This window comes from Cheilinus undulatus, linkage group 5 (genome assembly GCF_018320785.1).
Source record: "Cheilinus undulatus linkage group 5, ASM1832078v1, whole genome shotgun sequence".
In the NCBI taxonomy this organism is placed as follows: Eukaryota; Metazoa; Chordata; class Actinopteri; order Labriformes; family Labridae; genus Cheilinus; species Cheilinus undulatus.
Window position 1 is genome coordinate 53,652,387 of NC_054869.1, and position 23,996 is coordinate 53,676,382.

General features: G+C 37.5%; 1 protein-coding gene across 1 annotated transcript; it reads right to left on the reverse strand.

Annotated features, from left to right (window-relative positions):
* Positions 1 to 8,976: 8,976 nt before the first annotated feature.
* Positions 8,977 to 23,266, reverse strand: LOC121509302 (palmitoyltransferase ZDHHC12-B-like). Its single transcript, XM_041786558.1, has 5 exons — positions 22,909 to 23,266; positions 17,082 to 17,215; positions 16,848 to 16,937; positions 14,683 to 14,849; positions 8,977 to 9,831 (listed from the first exon to the last, which is right to left on the reverse strand). The coding sequence occupies exons 1-5, from the start codon at positions 23,003 to 23,005 to the stop codon at positions 9,516 to 9,518; spliced, it is 804 nt and encodes a 267-aa protein (XP_041642492.1). The 5' UTR covers positions 23,006 to 23,266; the 3' UTR covers positions 8,977 to 9,515.
* Positions 23,267 to 23,996: the final 730 nt, after the last annotated feature.

The window sequence follows — 23,996 nt, forward strand, 5'->3', positions numbered from 1 at the left end:
TCAAGCATCCAACATCACAGGAATCTTTGAAACTTTAACCTCTCTTAGTGCTGCTTTAGTTCATGAGTCATTTATTCATGTGGCATAAAGTCATTATTTAAAACACAAGTTTATCCATAATGTACAAAATCAACAGTTTTACCTATAAGATTTGATTTCTTTGAATGTTAAACATCCTTTACCTTAGAGTTGTCATAATACCAGGATGATTAGCGTCACTAGTGAAAATCCGATGGAAATGATACCCATTTTAAAACTACAGTAACAAAAACAGGAATCCTTGACACCCTGAAATGAATGATTTCTTGTTTTTAATCACATAAAAAAGGGCTTCAGGTTTGTGTTGTGGTGTAGAAACAGCTATCAATATCATTTGATTTTCACTAGTGTTGAATCAAAGTTCAAAATTCAAGCATACTGAGCTGTTCCTACAGTGATGTGAAATAGTATTTACTGCGTCCTGTTTCTATTCTGCTTCTATTTGTCACACTGAAATGTTTCAGATCCTCAAACTAATTCCAACATTAGACAAAGAAAACCTGAGTAAGTCCTCAGTCAGTTTTTAAATGAAGATTTCATTTATTAAGGATAAATCTATCCAAACCTACCTGGTCCTTTGTGAAAGAGTCATTCCCCCTAACCCTAACTATCCTTGGTGTTAGTGATAACTGTCAGTGAGTCTTTCTCATCACTGTGGAGGAATGTTGTCCCATTCTTCTTTGCAGAATTGTTTTCATTCAGCCACATTGGAGGGTTTTCCAGACTTTGACTAGACCACTCCAGAACCTTCAGATAGTTTTAGTCCATTCAGAGGTGGACTTGCTGGTGTGTTTGGGATCATGATCCTGCTCCATAACCCATGTGGTCTTGAGCTTGAGGTCATGAACTGATGGTCGGCCATTTTCCTTCAGGATTTTCTGCTAGAGAGCAGAATTCATGGTTCTAGTGGTCTAGGTCCTGGTCCAGACCATCACACTACCACCACCATGTCTGACTGTTGGTCTGATGTTCTTTTGAGGAAATGCTGGGTTAGTTTAACAGGTTTTCTGTACTATTTTGCTAATAAATCCTACTGGTTTGACTGGAATGACAACTGGGAGCCTAGACTGGCCAGTGTGCAAAAGGCAAGGATGATGTCATCCTTTGAAGATGATGTCATCATTTAAAAACATTAAAAGCGTCGAAGGATGACATCATCAGATGTAATGTTCCATGCTGAGGCTTTTTCCCATAGTTGGGAATTTTGTAAAAGTTGGTGGAACTGTTGATAAGTGAGAATTCGGGTTCCAGAAAGTTCCTCTTCTGTCTGGTCAGTCCTCAGAATATTTTCCCAGAAGTCTCGGGGATCATCAGGATGTTTTTAGTCAAATGTGAGACGAGCCGTTGTGTTCTTTTTGCTCACCAGTGGTTTTGGCCTTGGAACTCTCCTGTGATGCCATTGTTGCCCAGTCTCTTTCTGATTGTTGAGTCATGAACTCTGACCTTAACTGAGTCAGTGAGGCCTGCAGGTCTTTAGATGTTGTTCTGGGTTCTTCTGGGACCTCCTGGATGAGTCGCCCATGTTCTCTTGGAGTCATGTTGGTAAGCCAGCCACTCCTGGGAAGGTCCACCTCTGTTCACAGTTTTCTCCATTTGTGGGTAATGGCTCTCAGTGTGGTTGGCTGGAGTCCCAAAGCCTCAGAAATGTCTCTGTAACCCTTTCAGACTGATAGATGTCAGTGACTTTGTTTCTCATCTGTTCTTTAGATGGTTCCATGATGTGTTGGAGATCTTTTAGTCTACTTCTCTTTGTCAGGCCGGTTCTAGTTAAGGAATTTATCCATTCAGCAGGTCTGGCAGTAATCAGGTCTGAGTGTGGATAGTCAAACTGAGCCCAGCTTTATAAAAAATGTGGTTAATCAGACTAAATTCATGATTTAACAAGAGGGGAATGACTTTTTCATGAAGGGCCAGGTAGGTTTGGATGGCTTTTTTCCCTCAATAAATGAAATCATCATTTAGAAAATGACTTTTGTGTTTACTCAGGTTATTTTTATCTAATGTTAGAATAAGTTTGATGATCTGAAACATGTAAACTTGACAAATATGCCAATAAAAAAATAAATCAGGAAGGGGATAGCACTTTTTCACAGCTCTGTTTATCGGTACATTCCTCCTCCTCCGTCAGAATAATCTGTAATGAGCCCTGATCTAAAGTTTCCCACTGTGGTCTTCATAATCCAACATTTTAACGCTTCCTGCAGCGTGAGGATTTTAAATCTGAGCTCTTCATCAGATCCCATGGCTGATTCTGCTGACTGTTCTCACCAATTATCAAATGAACTGTCAATATTGTTGATTATAAACCAAGGCAGCGGCTGATTTTCTTCTTACCACAGCAGATAAAGTGATTGTAGAACTTTCTGTCCCAGATTATTCCTGCAGTTATTTAATTATGAGCTTATTAACCAGACAGTTGGAGGCAGACTCAGCTTGCTTCGTGGCCTTTGCTTATTGATATTAATCATTATATTAATCCTTATATTTATCCCTCTGAGGAACGTTATGTGCTGCCGTTTCTATGCATCACTGTGACAGGCTTCGCTCACTGCCTTGACCAAAACAACACTCCAAGCTAACTGGATTTGAACCTTTTTTAAAAACATATGTTAAACTAACAACAGAGATGTTTCATGTCGTCTAATCATTCCTTTAGAGCTTAAAAACATTCACGTCTCATCGTCTTCCTGATCAGCTGTTTTCTGTTACAGCGGTAGTAGTGCATGGCATCGTGGTTGACTTGTGCACTAGATATCCTGTAATCGCTAGAGTTATTAAAGAAGCCATAGAGAATCTATTATAGCCATAGTATAGAAGGAAAATATCTGTATTTTCTATTTAGCAAATCATATTCTGTGATACTGAGCTCTAATGATGTCAGTGCAATAAAAGACGGCGAGGAAGACGAGGAGCGGCAGGGACGAAGCTTCAGCATGACTGTTCTGACTGTAAGGAGCACCGAAAAGACACGAATATTTACCTAACTTTATCTGCACTAAAGGAGAGAGCCGGGATGTTTCTACAAAATAAACTTTAAAGAGGAACTTAACAGGACATCTTCATCAAAAACAAAGGTGGAGGCACCAGAGTCATCAAGGTCGCAGAACTTTGAATATGCACACCCCCATTTAAGTGAAAATAAGCTTTTATGCCAGTGATACATAACGTGTGGCTCTTTGTCTTAATTTGAAATATTATTTCCCTGGAAAACCTTAAAAAAAGACAACTTTTTAGCCCTTTTTTCACAATTTTTTGTCACTTTTCAACCATTTAAGCTATCTTTTGCCATTAAATAGCACTTTTTTCCTACTTTTATGCCCATTTTGATATTTATTTTGCAAATTTTTACCCATTTTTTGCCACTTATATATGATTTTTTCCCCTTTTCACCATTTTTTCGCTCACTTTTCACCCATTGCAGCTACCTTTTGCTACTAAATACAACCTGTTTCCTATTTTTTTCCCATTTTGCCACTCATGACTGTTTTTTGCCCATTTTAGTCACTTTTCACTCATTGTTTGCCACATTTGGACCATTTTATGCCACCTGTTAATCATTTTTTATGTCACTTCCCACCCATTTTTGCTACTTTCTGACCATTTTTCCACTTTTTTGCTGCTTTTCTTCCATTTTTGCTACTTTTTGACCATTTTTGCCACCTTATTGCTACCTCAAGCTGTTTTTGCCTCTTTTCACCACTTAGATTGTGGCTCTTGCAAAGGTATTTTCAACAATTTGGCTCTTTGGTTGAGCAGGATTGAGTAACACTGGTCTATGCACTCATCTAGGAGGGTAGGTGTGCAGCATAAAATCTATGACATAAGGAGATGTTTCCTCCCCGGTCCCCAAAGACTGGATCAAATTTAAGCTGCAACCCCCTGCTGCACCTTTCATTGATGTGACTCTCCCAAGTCCTGGTCCTGTTCAGAAAACCAATTGAGAAACATTTATGGTTTACTTGTGCATAAACTATTCCTGCAGTTCCATCCATCTGTCTTTTGTTTATCTGAGGCTGGGTTGCAGTGGAAGCAGACTGAACAAGTCAACACTTTCCAACTCCATCTGGGGGATACCGAGGTGTTTCAAGACCAGACGATTCTGGGTCTTACCTGAGGTCTCCTCCTGACGTGCTCAGAAAACCTCCGAATGGAGGCGACCAGGAGGCTTCCTGATCAGGTGCCTGAACCACCTCAACTGGTTCCTGAAGATGGGAAGGTGCAACGGCTCTACTTCAAGATCCCTCCGGATGTCTGAACTCCTCACCCCATCTGTAAGGATGAGCCCAGACACCCTTCTGAGGAACCTCATTTTAGCCGTTTGTGTCTGTGGTCTCATTTTTACAGTTACCACCCAGAGTTCATGACCATAGATGAGGGTTAGAGCAGGGGTTTTCAAAGTGTGTGAGAGTGAGCCTCCCCCAAGAAGAACTTATTTATTTGGTGGACCCCCACCCATAAAAAATGATTCAAATTGAAAAAAAAATTAAACAACATTTCAAACATGTATGTCTAATCTTTAAACATTTTTAACAAATATATATTTTGGTTTGCAAATGTCCTTAAACATCTGCCTTTCCCTCTTATTCAGTGATAATGCCATTAAAAACCCCTTTTTCATATTTTTTGAGCCATTTTGAAACTTCTCTTTGCTTCTTTTTCCCCATTTTTTCCACTATTATCCCATTTTGCCCTTCTTCACCTTTTTACCCATTTATCATTAAATATCCCTTTTTTTCCAGTTTTTGTGCTCATTTTTTGCGACGTCTTTTTGCCACTTTTATCCCATTTTTTGGCCTTTTTTTTTTTACCATTTTGCCATTAAATACCACTTGTTTCCTTTTATCCCAATTTTTGCCTCTTCCTTTTGCCCTTTTTTCCCTTTCTCATAATTTTTTTGCCACTTTTTGCCCATTTAAACTATGCTTTGCCATTACATACCACTTGGTTCGTCTTTTTTTGCCCATTTTTGCCGCTCTTGACTGCTTTTTGCCCATTTAAGTCACTTCTCACAAATGTTTGTTACTTTCTGACCATTTTTCCACTTTTTCTCCCCCCTTTCACCCCTTTTTTGCTGCTTTTTGACCATTTTTGCCACCTTTAACCTATTTTTAATTCTACTTCAAGCTGTTTTTGCCACTTTTTACCTCTTAGATTGTGGCTCTTGCAAAGGTATTTTCAATAATTTGACTCTTTGGTTGAGTAACACTGCTCTATATCATAGTCCTTATAGTAACTATAAGTCTTATCTATTTTGCTCCATGCACAGCAGAGGTTCGCAAAGCAAATCACCTTTTTTCAGGTTAATGGTTCCGGGCCTCCCCTGAAGCTCTGTGGCGCCCCCCAGGGGAGGCCAGCCTCACACTTTGAAAACTACTGGGTTAGAACATGGATAGAAAGCTCCCTCTTCATCGCAACGCCCACAGCACTGCTGATGGTGCACTAATCTGCCTTCTAATCTCATGGTCCATTCTACCCTCACTGGTGAACAAGACCCGAGATACTTGAACTCCTTCACCTGAGGCAGAGACTCCCTGCAGTTTTAACACTATATATCAGTTTTTTAGTCACTGGAAGCTGTGGTTCTCATCTGGTCTAGCATCAGGACTCACCACTACCTCCTTAATAGCAAATCACAGCCTACATTTCTAACGTTTCGCAATCATAACCAAGTTTTGAATGAAAAATTAGGCAGTTTGGACTTGACATGGAACAGAGAGATGTTGGCATCCTTTAAAAGGAAAGCATGTTAAAGACTTTTTCCCTCATATTTTCCCAGCACACATCCATGACCCATTTAAAAAGGCTTCACTACCAACATGTGGGTCCTTGGTTGAAAACCAGCATCTTAGAGCACTTTGACTCGCCTCACAAAGTGATGGATTATCCGGATTCATGTCTGTCATCAGGTGGGTCCATTACCCAGAGTTCCAAGCTGATGTGCTTGTTCCTGGACAGGACAGCGAATAACCGGACCAATCAGATGAAAGAGGTGGTAGCTACAGGTGTGGTTCATGCCCTGTTTTACACGACAACATTTCCAAGTAAAAACGCAAAAGTTTTGTAGCGTTTTGGCTGTCCGTTTACACGGCAACGGCGTTCTGGTGCCTGAAAAAGGAACTTTTTGGAAACGGGCTCCAGAGTGGAAGTTTTTCAAAACGTCCCGTCCCCGTACAAACAGGGAAAACAACACTTTCTGAAAATGGACATACGCACTGCAGCTGCAGTAAATATTCATGTGCGAGTAGGCTTATAACGCATGCGTGGATGGGAAGCCCAAAACAAAACAAAGATGGCCGACACCAATGTACTGTTCGTGCTCCTAACTCTTTTGAATTTAACGGTACTTCTCCAACAAAGCGTTGATTTACTTCACCATCACTTGGATCAGCAGAGACATATTTTGTGCCTGCACCTTCTGGTTCGACCCATACACTGTCGAAGGGTGTATGGGTTGAGTCAGAATCTGGTGAAGGCACGAAAATCACACCGCCATCTACTAGCCCGGCATGTATACTACATCGTTTTTGGTGTTTCCTGCAGTCTCGTGAACGGAGATCATTTTGAAAACATTGCTGTCTGAACATGGAACTTTTTGGAAATGAAAAACAGAAAACGAAGCAAAACATTGTCGTGAAAACGGGGCCTTAGTGAAAGTGACCACAAGTCTGTAAACAATGGCGGCCAGTGAAGAGATCAGCGTGGATGCAGCTATAGCAGCAGTTTGGTCAGAGCTGGAAAACATTTCTTATTTGTGAAGAGATTACAGATTTTCTTGGTGAAAAAATGTTTTTGTTCTTCTCCTGACCGGCTTTAGTAAGGTTTAATTTACCAACTGGCTCCACTGATAGTGAACAATCCTGGATTAGCATGACAGCAGCTGACTGTAGAGGTCAGTTATGTAGCTCACACCTACTGGATTATATTTTATCACTCTGATTGGCTCATACTAAATGTGACAGATTATGTCCAATCACCCTCTTAGTTTTATTCTGAAAGGTTCTACACCATCTATGGATGTGAAATGTAATCAGAGCTATAGAGATGTAAAACCAGTGATCTATGAAACAGGTGGCGTAGTATGTTGGGTAATTAGGTGATCAGTTTGGCAGTCTAATCGTCAAACATCAGACCTTTATCGTGTCCTGTTAGGTTGCTCTTTTAAAAAAATCATGACTATAAGCTCCTGAAAGTCAAGTCCGGCCCCTCGCGTCCTGCTGTTTCTGATCTAAAACCGTTTTCCTCCATTCAAGAACGTCCGTTAACTTAGAGAACCATAGCAGGAACAGGGCGGGGTTGATTTAGCGACTGTAGCACTTTAAGTTCATGCTGCTGAATATTACATACATGTTATTTCTGTGTCTGTACTGTATTTATGTATGTATGTGAAGCATCCTGACTAGGAATGTCATTGTGTACAGACGATAACAAAAAGCATATCATCGTGTTTTAATGTACTCTGGTTGTCAATAAATACAAACACAACAAATACAGTAAAAAACAACCTGGTGTCTCACATTAAATTAACTTTTTACAGTAAAAATCATCACAAAAAAACATCTGTTACAGCAAACCAAAGGCACATTAATCTGAGAAAGGCTGTTAGTGTCCAAAAACAGAGAAAGTCGTGATAAAAACCTGAGATAAACACATGAAAAAGGTCATTTCAGAGGAATCCTTCAATATTAGTGATTGATATACTGCAGCAGGAATCATGTCTAATGTACAGTGGCCCTGAAGGTCAAACTGCAGACTTACTGAACATCAGACTGAGAAGTGTTAAGAAGAGGAAGAAGTTTATGCTCCTCTGTTATCTCTCTGCCTTAAAACTTTTTAAATTAGGCAACATCGAGCATTTTGATTGGTCAGAAATGTGAAGAGAAAGTTTGGGAAAATGGTTTAAAAATATAAAGCTGCAATTTGGTTTGGTGAACGTACAATGCAGGCGTGAATGCTTGCATTGAAGGGGTGAACACACAAATTAATGGCACAAAAAATATATCTGGAGAGCTAAGGCCTTAAACTGTGAATCAGAGTTTAGTTCGGTGTTGCATCTTCAAATGCTGAAGGTAAAATATGCAACACCTGCAGACTTTTAGGAGGAACACTGGCAGTTAACAATCCTTGATTCTTTGTTTTTAGGTCCATTAAGCTGGGGATTCTCAACCCCTTCAGCCCGTGACCCCGTAAATAAAGGTGCCAGAGACCAGGGGCCCCCGCTGAACCTGAGGGTGGTTAACATGGCCAAGACAAGGCCGTCAAGGGGTATAAAAGGGAGAGCTTTCTGGGGCCCAGCCAAACTGGGGGCCCATGTAGGTCAACAAAATCATGGTCTATTGTAAAGTTAAGCTGTGATATCCTTATTTTATATTTAACCCGAAAAAATAACTGCTCATATCCAAGAACAAGCCTCTTTTTAAAATTTTTTGTAGTATATAGCCTTCCTAAAAATGTAAATCTACTTTGTAAAAAATAAATAAATAAATAAATAAAATGGGTCAAAATTTGAAAAAAAAAAAAGGGTTAATAATGGCAATAAAGTGGTGAAAAAGGTGGTGAAATTGGAGCTTAAAAGTAGCAGAAATGGTTTAGAAGCAGCAAAATTATAACAATGGCAAAATTTAAAAAAGAGAAAATGGGCATGAATAGTGGTAAAAGGGGATGAAAAAGCAACTGAAAGGCTATAATTTTCAAAAATGGGTGGAAATCCGGTGAAATGGGAAGAAAAATTGATATAAACTGGGAAAATAGTGTTAACTGAGAAAGACAAAATAGCCAGATATTGGCAGAAATTGGTCAAACTGGTAAAAATGGACATATCAGATGGTGAAATGTGGTTAAAATTGGAAAAATTGGGCATAAAAAATGGTAAAAGGGGGTTAATAGTGGCAACAGAGGCAACGATAGGCAGAAAGTGGCAAGAATTGGTTTAGAAGTGGCAAAAACAGGCAGAAAAAGTGGTGGAAAGAGTTTAAAATGGCAATCATGATGAAAACTGGTTAAAATTTGGTGTTAAGTGGCAACAAAATATCCTTAGGGTTTTTTTTTTAGGTAATCTGGTTACCCCTCTTAGTATCTGGCGACCCCCAAGGGGGTCCCAACCCCAAGGTTGAGAACCACTGCATTACGCCTTAGAAAAGTTTGTGGGTCTGCAGCTTTCATGGTAAATCTGTCTGCTTTAGAGGCTTTCAGCTACATGCCAAATTCATCATGTTATCATGCTCGTAAAGTAAGTTCTGCATGCTGACGTTAATCAGGTAGACGTTTAGTGTGGAGGTAAAAAAAAACGATCAAACATTCAACAACCTCAAACCAAAGGCAGCTTTCTGCAGCACATTTGATGATGGCTGACAACATTTCATGGTTCAGTTTATTTTTAGAGGGAAGATAAAAACATTCAGATCTCTGGGGGGGAACTTCAACAACGATTTTCTCCACCTGACCCCGGCGTGGACCGTGGCGTGGCGTCTGTCCTTTGCTCAGACAGGATTCTGGTTGTTTCTTTGGTACATTTTCTCCCACATCACCGTCCTGCAGATGCAGAAGAAGTCCCACAGGTTGCAGAAGAGGCCGCGGTCGAACGGGTTCTCCTCGTCGCCGCAGTTCTTCAGGTACGAGATCCGGTGTCGGGACATGAACTCCCAGGTGGTGCAGTTGATGGAGACCAGGTAGAGGTGGCAGCAGAGCAGCAGGACCACCACCACGGAGAAAACACCGACCACGCCCAGCGCCGCCAGCAGGAAGCCGTTCACTCTGAACCACAGCTCCCACGATGCACTGGGTGAGATCCCAGAGCTGAAAAATACACACCAGCGTTATATATCGCTAGTTTGGAGGTTTGTTCTCTGCACTGAGCTTCCTACTACCCCTGGTATTACATTAACCCAGTGATACTCAACCTGTGGCTCTGGAGCCACATGTGGATCTTTTGTGATGATTTGTGGCTCTTTTATGTCTTAATTTTGAATATCATGCCCCAGAAAACCTTAAAAACGGGAAATGTTTCAGCCCATTTTCACCACTTATTGCCATTTTCACCCATTAAAGGTACCTATTTGCCATTAAATACCCCTTTTTCCTATTTTTATGCCCATTTTTACCCTTTTCCACCATTTTTTGCCCATTTAAGCTACCTTTTACCGTTAAATACCACTTTTTTTTCTAACCGTTTTGACACTTCTTCTAGCCACTCTTCACCCATTTAAGCCACTTTTTGCCATTAAATACCCTTTTTTTTTCCAATTTTTTGTCCATTTTTGCCACGTTTCACTAATTTTTTTTGCCAATTTTCCCCATTAAAGCAACCTTTTGCCATCAAATACCCCTTTTTCCCCTATTTTTGCCACTTTTAAACATTTTTTTGCCCATTTAAGCTACCTTTTGCCATCAAATTCCCCTTTTTTCCTATTTTTTGCCCATTTTTGCCACTTTTACACATTTTTTTGCCCATTTAAGCTACCTTTTGCCATCAAATACCCTTTTTTTCCTATTTTTTGCCACTTTTACACAATTTTTTCTGCCCATTTAAGCTACCTTTTGCCATCAAATACCCTTTTTTTCCTATTTTTTGCCACTTTTACACAATTTTTTTGCCCATTTAAGATACCTTTTGCCATCAAATACCCCTTTTTTTTCCTATTTTTTGCCCATTTTTGCCTTTTTTAACACAATTTTTTGCCCATTTAGGCTACCTTTTGCCATTAAATACCACTTTTTTCCTATTTTTTGTCAATTTTTTGCCACTCTTGACTGCTTTTGCTGATTGTAGACACTTTTCACTCATTATCTGCCATGTTTTTGACAACTTTGGGCAATTTTTGCCACCTGTAACTCATTTCTGTTACTTCTCGCCCATTTTTGCTACTTTCTGACCCTTTTTGCCATCTTTAACTTATTTTTATTGCTACTTCAAGCCGTTTTGCAACTTTTCACCTATTAGACTGTGGCTCTTGTAAAGGTATTTTTCAACAATTTGGCTCTTTGGTTGAGTAACACTGCATCAACCCTTCTGTGAGGCATGTTGGTCTCTTTGTGTTGCTGTTTTTACTTCTATAGGTCCTGATAATCCATTTTTCACTCCAGGATTTCTCTCAGCTTTATTTGATAACAAAGAGCTTAACTGTAGAATTTAAACTTGATGAATAACTTCACCTCCAATCTCCACATTACCACATATTTACACATTACCACATATTTATGGACATGTTTGACCTTACAGCCTGCAGGTGTGATTGATAAGTCATCTGACCTTTGAACCAGCACTTGAACAACATGTTAGAGTCCCTGTTTATCAAATACAAACACAGACGGGTCCATCAGTTTACTGGCACTCGCCAAAATTCTCAGATTTCCTAATTTGGTCCAAAAATGTTGCAGAACAGAGCGTGCATGTTTCACTGACTCATAATGAAAGGGAAACTGTGTTCTACCAGATAGTGACGATTATCTCAAACACCACAGACCACGCTGATGGGAGAGGAAGGTCATGTGGGACTCATGATGCGTCGTTTTCAGATGAGCCTTTTCTGAGAAGTTTCTTTTTTTCCATTGTCTTAAAGACGTTAAAGAAGCCGAAATAGAGAACAGTTAGGGGGCAGAAAGAGCGGCTCTTATTACTGAGAGCTGTTAAACCCGTCACTTTAATCTAAAGCTGTGTATTTGATATGATACAAGCTAAAGTCAAATAATATTGTTACCTGTTTCAATACCACCCCTGGTTCAGGGGTTCTCAAACTTTATGGACCCGCTAACAAGGCAGAAAATGTTCCAAGGACCCCCACATAACCCTCACGCTGATTAAACATGTGTTTACTGCCATTTTAACGCCTAGATGCTGTATTTTAAACTCTTCATCCTAAATACAAGCTCTTGTCCAACTGAGTATGGTTTCTCACTTGTTGTGATACTCTGAACAGCCAATCAGAATCCCTCTGTGCTTTTTCTGAGGTTGTGGTCAGGTTCACTATTCCTGTTTTCTGGCGGATGTATCCCTCACCCTTTCTTTTGAAAAAATCTTTTGATTTGTCCTTAAACTCTGCATGCTTTGTTATCAGATGACACTTTAGCTTGGCGGGCTTCGTGGCTTCACATGAAGACTCACAAAACATTTTGGTCTTCTGTCTCTGTTCTCAGTAAAACCAAACTCCAGATAGCTTCATCATAGTTTCTCAGTTTAGCTGGTTTGGGCCGAGCATCTCTTGATGAAGTGGACGCGCTTAAACATTTATCCATTGTTGCTAGCTGGACCTGCACACCAAATATGTCCTGTGCAAAGAGACTGATGCATAACGAGTGATAGACTTACATGATATCTCACAATCATATCTGAGTTTTTACTGGTCCAAAGCTGATGTAAGTAGGAGTCACTGGTTTAGTACGGTTGTCTTACGGCGCTGTGGTCCCTATATGTATTTATTTGATTTTGAATGACATGGCAATACTTTAATAATTTATTTCAAATTATTTCACGGACCCCCAAGCTGTGTCTCGTGGACCCACAGGGACCCCCAGACCCCAGTTTGAGAACCACTGCCCTGGATAACCAAAACTGGTAAATTTGATTATTTTTTAAATTTGAAACCTGCACAAAAGAAACGTTCACTAAAAATTAACCACAGACTGAATGAAGACAAAATAAATCAGACTTTCCTTCAATAATGAGTCTGTCCTACCTAAAATCAAATATTTCCTCTGAATGAAGACGTGTCTGCAGTGATTCAGCTCCGATTGTAATCTCTACTTTTCATATTTAGATCATTATTTTATGGGTGTCTGTTTGAGCAGAGCTGTGAGGCTGTCATCAGTCTGCAGGCTGGGATGTAAAGGAAAACTTTAAAGGACCAGGAGACGTCTCTGTCTCTGTCATTAAAGTCCAGTTCAGACCAACGACTTGAGCAGAGCAGAGTCCCCCTTCATCATCAGTCAGACTAAATCCTGAGTCTTCCTTCATGTCTCTGCAGAAGTGTTGGTGTGTTTCTAACTTCTTTCACTGCTGTCAAACTATCAGGAAATAACATCTCTCTACGATTCACTGCTCTGTTTAGCTACAGCACTCTCTCACTCACTCTCATTTGAACGCCCATTGCTGCCAGCTGTTTCTCTCTCTCTTTCTCTCTCAGCGTTTTAGGTTGAAATAAAAATGTTCATGTTTTTTTCTTCAAAAGTTTGGTAATAACAGATATTGTATCATTTAAGGTAGTGGTTCTCAAATGGTGTCTCAAGGCACACTGGTGTGCCTTGAGAATCTGGCGGGACCCCTGACAAACCCAGAGACTGGACCCTCCCCAGCTGGGATTTACTGATGATATCAGTGTATGTGTGCTGGATCAGTCGCAGTGGTGCTAGCATCCTGGCTAACAGTTACCTCATTTGGCAAGTTATTTATGAGTTACAATGTTACAATGTTATTTAGCAGACGCTTTTATCCAAAGCGACGGACATTTGAGACCAAGAACAACAGCGAGATCTAGACGAGAAGAAACAACATCAGCTTCAGGTCCAGTTGGACGCAGGTGCTGCCATGCAGTTGAAATTGGTGTTGAAATAATCATTATTCATGCTACTTTTAACCAAGTTAACCATTTTTTTTACCTATTTTGCCACTAATTTTGTCATCTTAAACCATTTTTGCTTCTTTTTTGTAATTTTGCAACTTTTTAAAATATTTTTGACCCATTTTTTGCAACTTTTGTCCACATTTAACCCATTTTTTCTACCTTTTTGATGATTTTTGCCAACTTTTGCTTTTAACTAGACATTTTTTTGACAATTCTTTTCATTACTATTTACCATGTTTTAGCAACTTTAACCTTTTTTGCCACTTGTAAGCTATTTTGCCACCTTTATGACACTTCAAACTGATTTTTGCCAGTTTCTTGCCTAATTTTCACTCACTTTGCGTTTTTTTGGCCATGTTTTTTGCCCAAATTTGCCCAATTTTTGAATTACTTTAAACCATTTTAACCACCTTTTTATAACATTTAACCCTTTTGGCCACATGTTACCCAGTTTTGTCACCTTTTTGACACTTTCAACATGTTTTGCCACTACTAACCAATTCTTTGGCCCCTTATGCCAATTGTTAACCATTCTTGACTTTGTCGTGCCACTTTTTACCCAATTTTTCCATGTTTTTATCATCACTTTAACCAATTTTTACCACCTTTCAGGCACCTTTTGCCCACTTTTGCCACCCCTAGTTGTCTGGGCCCCAGAAACCTCTCTCCCCTTTATCCCCCCTTTTGGGCCACCTTGACTGTTATATTATTTAAAAAGTCTATTTTGTATTGATATGAATATGGTGTACCTTGAGATTTTGGCTTCACCTTAGGCTAAAAAGTTTGAAAACCACTTGTTTAAGGCATATGGTATTGAGAAAGTGGCCGAGTATTGAATATTTTTTACTCTGAAATTTAAGGGAGGTTATCAGATATCAGTGTTTAAACTCTGATGAAGCTATCATGAAGGATTACCTCCTCGTATCTGAATGTTTAAAACAGATGCTAGTGTGAGGTATAAACTCACTCAGAGGGAAAGTAAAGCTGAAGTGTGTGAACAGATAGTGGCGTTTATCTCAACAACAGCGGGGGGTTTGTGGGGTTAGTGGGGGGTCTTTGGGTGGGACTGTGGAGTGTTGTTCAGACGTACAGAGCGATGTGAAGAGCCCACAGCAGAGCCAGCAGCTGCACCAGCAGGTAGATGATGAACCAGCGGTGATTCCTCTCCCCGACACAGTTCTCGATCCACGGGCAGTGGTGGTCGAAGCGACGCACGCAGTGTTTACACGTCTGGCAATGCTTGGCTCTCATTGGCTGCTGCTCCGAAGGATGAGGAGAGAAAAGTTCAACCATTTAACATTTCCTCTTTCACATCATTCATCTCCTCTTTAACTACAAAACCCCAAAGTTAGACATTTTTAAAGCTAAACTCCACACTAAAAATGTTTGTGCTTCTTCTTAATTTAATCTGCAGCTCCAGCTCTCTGTCAGAGTCTGAAGAATTTTAATATCCGGTCCTTTTTACTCTCACTTTAGTCTGAAACTTTAATCCAGTTTTAGGATCAGTAAAGAGACAAAAAGCACAAAAGTATGCTGTATTGTTCTCATTAGTTCACGGCAGTATGCAGCAATAATTCCTGACTATATAGGTTTTTAAGTTTGGCTTAGAGATCATTCTCACTGGGAGCAACTGGAAATAAAACAAATGAAAATTCTGCAGGTTTATTCCCCATGGCACGGTTCCTGCACAGTTTATGGTAGAGGATTTTTGTAGTAAAACATGCCTACCAAATTTTACACATGCAGAGGAGAGCAACTTCTAATCCAGGGGTGTCAAACTCAAGGCCCGGGGCCCAAATCCGGCCCGTGGTGCAGTTACACCTTGCCCACCAGATAATATGACATTTTTGTAATAACTGGCCCACCAGCGTGAGGTCTGCAGATTTCCTCCAGTATAAAAATGTAAACTTAACCTGATGATTTGTAATATCCTTACTGAATCATAAAAATTAGAAAAAGTAAACAGTAAAAATAATTTGATAAAAAGTCAGGAATGTGTGAAAGAAATTCATGTTTTCTCAGTATTTTCTATTTTGCATCTCAAAGTTATGACTAAAAGTTATGGTTTTAACTTTATTTCATATTTTAACCTTTACATCTCACAACTTTGAATTTTTTTTCTCATTTTTTTACCTTTAAGATTCATAATTTCACATTTAAAATCCTATTTTGACCTTTAAAAGTCATGATTTTGACTTTTATTTCATGTTTTGACCTTTTTCCAACTCCTAACTCTGACGTTTATCTCATCTTTTATACCTTTTAAAATTAGTATTTTAATTTTATCTCAGTTTTTGGACCTTTTAAATCATGATTTTGACTTTTATCTCACATTTTGACCTTTTACAACTCCTAGTTTTCACTTTTATGTCATTTTTTAACCTTAAAAACTCATGATTATTGATCTTATTTCATATTTTGACATTTGAAACTCATCATTTCAATGTTTACCTTATATTTTGACTGTTAAAAATCATAATTTTGAATTTTATCTCAGTTTTTGACTTTTAAAATTCATGGGTTCAGAATTCTATTCCATATTTTGCCTTTTATTTTTATTTTCAAATTTCTTGATTGAGTTTTCATCTCGTAAATATATAAAAGTGCAAACACAAAAATACAAAAACAGGGTTGGGCAGCAATATTATATTTTGCCTTTTAAAAACATTATTTTGACTTTAAATTTCATGTTTTTACCTTTTAAACTTCTGAGTTTGACTTTTTATCTCAGATTTTGAGTTTTTAACTTATCATGTTCATCATTTAATCACAAAATCATTTATCATCAGTGCCAAGTTTTTAACCCCCAGAATTCATTTCTGGTGAAAATAAGGTTGGCATTTTATGGTTAAATATGATCCCTGATAGGCTCCCAGGTTAGACCCAAGTTCAGAATCCAGCCCTTGCTGTGGTTCAGTTTGACACCCCTGATCTAATGGGACCACATTTTTACATTTCAAGGCAGGCTTACGGAGCCATTTTGCAGACATCATCACAAATAAATACATAAATAATAACCAGGCCTGATTAATGCACCAAATTTGGTGAGTTTGTAAGCGTGGTAAGTCTTCCAAAAATGTGACTGTATCGATTAAAAACACTAATAAATCCTTGCATTCTAGCAGAGCCTTTGTGTTCTTTTGTTTCAAACACAACAGCAGATCAAGAGAACATCATAGCTGTCAGTTTATGAGAGTTTAAACAAAAAAATGAAAGAAAATGCACAGACAGCAGAGAACAAATGCAGAACGTTACCTGCAGCAGACAGTATCCACAGCGCCGCAGCCGAGGGGTCGCGTTCTGAGGAATCATCGACTCCATCTCCTCGTGTGACCCCTGGACTCCCTGAGTAATAGACCGATGAGGGCCGCATTTAAAATCAACTAACTTTGACTTGAATGCAGAGAAGGAAATTAGCTGAATACAAAAACTTCAGTTAAATCAACTTTATGTTTCCTCTTCCTCCTGGGCTCCGTTAGCTCCCCTTACCTTGTCAGTGTCAGTGAGAACGAAACCAGGGTCCATCAGAGAAACGGCAAAGTACAAAAGCACCGACAGCACGACCACGAGGAAGAAGAGGAGCGGCTGCAGCAGCTCTCCTCGCTCCTCATACCTCCGCAGATCTGCACACCAACAGACACAAAATACAGTCAGAAAACATGACAGTATAATGGGTAAAATCTAGTTTAAACTGTTTATCTGGAGAATTTAGATTGGTGATGTTTATATCTAAAAGGAGGCTGGATGATTAACATCAATGATTTCTGAACTTCTTCCTGCTCTGTTTCTAATGGGTAAGCCCAATCACCATGTTTGACAATCCTGGATCGTGTTATGCTTTATATTTTGTTTAATAACCATTTAAGCTTTGATTATCTTTGAGTTTCTGTTAGTTTTTCAGACATTTGTTCAGACCTCCTTCACTTTATCAATTTTGTTGTTTCATTCTGATGCTACAGTCACTTACATTAATGTTTTATTGTCATGAATCTACTCTCAGTACCCCGTTATGACAAAGTCAAAACTGAATTTTAGAATGTTTGCAACTTAATTAGAAATAAAAACATGCATCTCACACTGACATCAGCATTCAGAGCCTTTAAACACCTCTGTTAATGTAGCTGCAGAAACATCGACCCTGGTAGGCCCTCAGGTTAGACCCAAGTTCAGAATCCGGCCCCTGCTGTGACTGAGTTTGACACCCCTGCCCTGGAGTTTTCTAAGAAAAATGCTGAAAAATTCAAACGACAATCTGGAAGCACAAATTCCCAATCCAACTTCCCAAAAATGTGGTAATAATTTCCCCATATTCCCATGAAAATCCATAAAATTAAAATGAATTTAAAGCCATGAAACCCTCCAAAATATACAAGCATATCCTCTAAATTTCAGTAAAAATACTTTAGTAACTTCCAAGCAAATTCCCTAAAATATCCAAACAGCAAATGATCCCAACATTTCAGTCAAATACCTTAAACCTGAAAGAACATTTTGAACAATTATGACATCAATTTTAATACCAAAAATGATTGCTATAATGTAGGAAAGCCAAAATGTAATGTCCTCATATGTGGACGCAGGGTCTTAGGAGGGTATACTTTCTGAATGAGTAGTATGTTAAAGGTCAGGGCTGTGGAGAGTGTTTTTGTGTTTTCAGGTCTTCATTATGTAAGTCTCTCTCTGTCTTAAATGGGTTGTCTAAATAAAGTTTTCTGGCCAAATCGAACAGAGGTAAACCAGGGATTTCAGGATCTGATCAACAACAGAATTACACCAGACCTGCAGGAACAGAACTGATCTGTTAATCTTAAATCAGTTATTTAGACCACCTCTGTTAAACTGATCTGTTAATCTTTAATCAGTTATTTAGACCACCTCTGTTAAACTGATCTGTTAATCTTTAATCAGTTATTTAGACCACCTCTGTTAAACTGATCTGTTAATCTTTAATCAGTTATTTAGACCACCTCTGTTAAACTGATCTGTTAATCTTTAATCAGTTATTTAGACCACCTCTGTTAAACTGATCTGTTAATCTTTAATCAGTTATTTAGACCACCTCTGTTAAACTGATCTGTTAATCTTTAATCAGTTATTTAGACCACCTCTGTTAAACTGATCTGTTAATCTTTAATCAGTTATTTAGACCACCTCTGTTAAACTGATCTGTTAATCTTAAATCAGTTATTTAGACCACCTCTGTTAAACTGATCTGTTAATCTTAAATCAGTTATTTAGACCACCTCTGTTAAACTGATCTGTTAATCTTAAATCAGTTATTTAGACCACCTCTGTTAAACTGATCTGTTAATCTTTAATCAGTTATTTAGACCACCTCTGTTAAACTGATCTGTTAATCTTAAATCAGTTATTTAGACCACCTCTGTTAAACTGATCTGTTAATCTTAAATCAGTTATTTAGACCACCTGTTAAACTGATCTGTTAATCTTAAATCAGTTATTTAGACCACCTCTGTTAAACTGATCTGTTAATCTTTAATCAGTTATTTAGACCACCTGTTAAACTGATCTGTTAATCTTTAATCAGTTATTTAGACCACCTGTTAAACTGATCTGTTAATCTTTAATCAGTTATTTAGACCACCTCTGTTAAACTGATCTGTTAATCTTTAATCAGATATTTAGACCACCTCTGTTAAACTGATCTGTTAATCTTAATCAGTTATTTAGACCACCTCTGTTAAACTGATCTGTTAATCTTTAATCAGTTATTTAGACCACCTCTGTTAAACTGATCTGTTAATCTTAAATCAGTTATTTAGACCACCTCTTTAAAACTGATCTGTTAATCTTAATCAGTTATTTAGACCACCTCTGTTAAACTGATCTGTTAATCTTAAATCAGTTATTTAGACCACCTCTGTTAAACTGATCTGTTAATCTTAAATCAGTTATTTAGACCACCTCTGTTAAACTGATCTGTTAATCTTTAATCAGTTATTTAGACCACCTCTGTTAAACTGATCTGTTAATCTTAAATCAGTTATTTAGACCACCTCTGTTAAACTGATCTGTTAATCTTTAATCAGTTATTTAGACCACCTCTGTTAAACTGATCTGTTAATCTTTAATCAGTTATTTAGACCACCTCTGTTAAACTGATCTGTTAATCTTAAATCAGTTATTTAGACCACCTCTGTTAAACTGATCTGTTAATCTTAAATCAGTTATTTAGACCACCTCTGTTAAACTGATCTGTTAATCTTAAATCAGTTATTTAGACCACCTCTGTTAAACTGATCTGTTAATCTTTAATCAGTTATTTAGACCACCTCTGTTAAACTGATCTGTTAATCTTAAATCAGTTATTTAGACCACCTGTTAAACTGATCTGTTAATCTTTAATCAGTTATTTAGACCACCTGTTAAACTGATCTGTTAATCTTTAATCAGTTATTTAGACCACCTCTGTTAAACTGATCTGTTAATCTTTAATCAGTTATTTAGACCACCTCTGTTAAACTGATCTGTTAATCTTTAATCAGTTATTTAGACCACCTCTGTTAAACTGATCTGTTAATCTTAAATCAGTTATTTAGACCACCTCTGTTAAACTGATCTGTTAATCTTAAATCAGTTATTTAGACCACCTCTGTTAAACTGATCTGTTAATCTTAAATCAGTTATTTAGACCACCTCTGTTAGACTGATCTGTTAATCTTAAATCAGTTATTTAGACCACCTCTGTTAAACTGATCTGTTAATCTTTAATCAGTTATTTAGACCACCTCTGTTAAACTGATCTGTTAATCTTAAATCAGTTATTTAGACCACCTGTTAAACTGATCTGTTAATCTTTAATCAGTTATTTAGACCACCTGTTAAACTGATCTGTTAATCTTTAATCAGTTATTTAGACCACCTGTTAAACTGATCTGTTAATCTTTAATCAGTTATTTAGACCACCTCTGTTAAACTGATCTGTTAATCTTAAATCAGTTATTTAGACCACCTCTGTTAAACTGATCTGTTAATCTTTAATCAGTTATTTAGACCACCTGTTAAACTGATCTGTTAATCTTAAATCAGTTATTTAGACCACCTGTTAAACTGATCTGTTAATCTTTAATCAGTTATTTAGACCACCTCTGTTAAACTGATCTGTTAATCTTAAATCAGTTATTTAGACCACCTCTGTTAAACTGATCTGTTAATCTTAAATCAGTTATTTAGACCACCTGTTAAACTGATCTGTTAATCTTTAATCAGTTATTTAGACCACCTCTGTTAAACTGATCTGTTAATCTTAAATCAGTTATTTAGACCACCTGTTAAACTGATCTGTTAATCTTTAATCAGTTATTTAGACCACCTCTGTTAAACTGATCTGTTAATCTTTAATCAGTTATTTAGACCACCTCTGTTAAACTGATCTGTTAATCTTTAATCAGTTATTTAGACCACCTCTGTTAAACTGATCTGTTAATCTTAAATCAGTTATTTAGACCACCTCTGTTAAACTGATCTGTTAATCTTAAATCAGTTATTTAGACCACCTCTGTTAAACTGATCTGTTAATCTTAAATCAGTTATTTAGACCACCTCTGTTAAACTGATCTGTTAATCTTTAATCAGTTATTTAGACCACCTCTGTTAAACTGATCTGTTAATCTTAAATCAGTTATTTAGACCACCTGTTAAACTGATCTGTTAATCTTTAATCAGTTATTTAGACCACCTGTTAAACTGATCTGTTAATCTTTAATCAGTTATTTAGACCACCTGTTAAACTGATCTGTTAATCTTTAATCAGTTATTTAGACCACCTCTGTTAAACTGATCTGTTAATCTTAAATCAGTTATTTAGACCACCTCTGTTAAACTGATCTGTTAATCTTAAATCAGTTATTTAGACCACCTCTGTTAAACTGATCTGTTAATCTTTAATCAGTTATTTAGACCACCTCTGTTAAACTGATCTGTTAATCTTAAATCAGTTATTTAGACCACCTGTTAAACTGATCTGTTAATCTTTAATCAGTTATTTAGACCACCTCTGTTAAACTGATCTGTTAATCTTTAATCAGTTATTTAGACCACCTCTGTTAAACTGATCTGTTAATCTTTAATCAGTTATTTAGACCACCTCTGTTAAACTGATCTGTTAATCTTTAATCAGTTATTTAGACCACCTCTGTTAAACTGATCTGTTAATCTTAAATCAGTTATTTAGACCACCTCTGTTAAACTGATCTGTTAATCTTAAATCAGTTATTTAGACCACCTGTTAAACTGATCTGTTAATCTTTAATCAGTTATTTAGACCACCTGTTAAACTGATCTGTTAATCTTAAATCAGTTATTTAGACCACCTCTGTTAAACTGATCTGTTAATCTTTAATCAGTTATTTAGACCACCTCTGTTAAACTGATCTGTTAATCTTAAATCAGTTATTTAGACCACCTCTGTTAAACTGATCTGTTAATCTTAAATCAGTTATTTAGACCACCTGTTAAACTGATCTGTTAATCTTTAATCAGTTATTTAGACCACCTCTGTTAAACTGATCTGTTAATCTTAAATCAGTTATTTAGACCACCTCTGTTAAACTGATCTGTTAATCTTAAATCAGTTATTTAGACCACCTCTGTTAAACTGATCTGTTAATCTTAAATCAGTTATTTAGACCACCTCTGTTAAACTGATCTGTTAATCTTAAATCAGTTATTTAGATCACCTGTTAAACTGATCTGTTAATCTTAAATCAGTTATTTAGACCACCTCTGTTAAACTGATCTGTTAATCTTAAATCAGTTATTTAGACCACCTCTGTTAAACTGATCTGTTAATCTTAAATCAGTTATTTAGACCACCTCTGTTAAACTGATCTGTTAATCTTAAATCAGTTATTTAGACCACCTCTGTTAAACTGATCTGTTAATCTTAAATCAGTTATTTAGACCACCTCTGTTAAACTGATCTGTTAATCTTAAATCAGTTATTTAGACCACCTCTGTTAAACTGATCTGTTAATCTTTAATCAGTTATTTAGACCACCTCTGTTAAACTGATCTGTTAATCTTTAATCAGTTATTTAGACCACCTCTGTTAAACTGATCTGTTAATCTTAAATCAGTTATTTAGACCACCTCTGTTAAACTGATCTGTTAATCTTTAATCAGTTATTTAGACCACCTCTGTTAAACTGATCTGTTAATCTTTAATCAGTTATTTAGACCACCTCTGTTAAACTGATCTGTTAATCTTTAATCAGTTATTTAGACCACCTGTCTATCAGTGTTTACCTGTTTAATCGATGCTAAAGCTGTCCCAGACTGGATGAAGGGAACTCACCTGTGTTGTGGAGGAACAAAGTGAGGGTAATGACCCAGGTGAGCAGGGTATGTGAGGCTCGAACCAGAAACCCGGTCCTGAACACGTTCTGAACCATTTTACTGGTTTTATTTAGCACCGGTGCTAAGATGCTAACAGATTAGCATTGTTAGCTGTCTTTTAATAACGTCGCTAAGGAGGCTGACGTTACCGAAATAAAATAAATACAGAAGGAACAAGGCTTTCTAACTACCACATTAACTACATTTCAAACCTATAGGCCAATAATTCAGCAAGGTACAGAAATAAAAGCGCTGTTTACATGTTTCTTTCGTTGTAGTTTTCGAACTCTGTCGTTGCCGCTCCCTTGTTTTGGTACGGAAACCTGCGGAGGACAAAATACAGGAAGGGAACGCGCTGCGAAAACTAAACCCTTGTAATGAAGGGTGAACATAAAAATTAGAATCATGAACTGGTTTAATCAACAAGTAACTTCAGGCAAACAATGAGAAAAAAACATAAACGACCAGTAAAACGATGATTTATCAAGACTTATTTACTCACCCTATTAAAGAGTTTACTAAAGCATTTGAATTAAACAATAGACATGACGTTTAATTAAAGAGATCAAATCATAAATAAACTGTTAGACCAGTGTTACTCAACACAGCTCAACCAAAGAGCCAAACTGTTGAAAAATACCTCTGCAAGAGCCACAATCTAAGTGGTGAAAAGTGGCAAAAATGGCTTGAAGTAACAATAAAATAAGTTAAAGGTGGCAAAAATGGTCAAAAAGCAACAAAAATGGGTGAAAATGGGGAGGAAAGGGTGGAGAAAAGGAGTCCGAAAGCAGCAAAAATGGGTGAGAAGTGACAAAAAAATTAGTTATAGGTGGCAAAAAATTGAGTGAAAGTGAAAGCAGTCAAGAGTGGCAAAAATGGGCAAATAGGAAACAAGTGGTATTTAATGGCAAAAGGTAGCTTAACTGGTGGAAAGTGGTGGAAAAAAATTGTGAAAAAGGGCGAAAATAGGATAAAAGTGGCAAAAAGAACTGGCTTATATGGGCAAAAACTAGGAAGAAGTGGTATTTAATGACTAAAGGTAGCCTA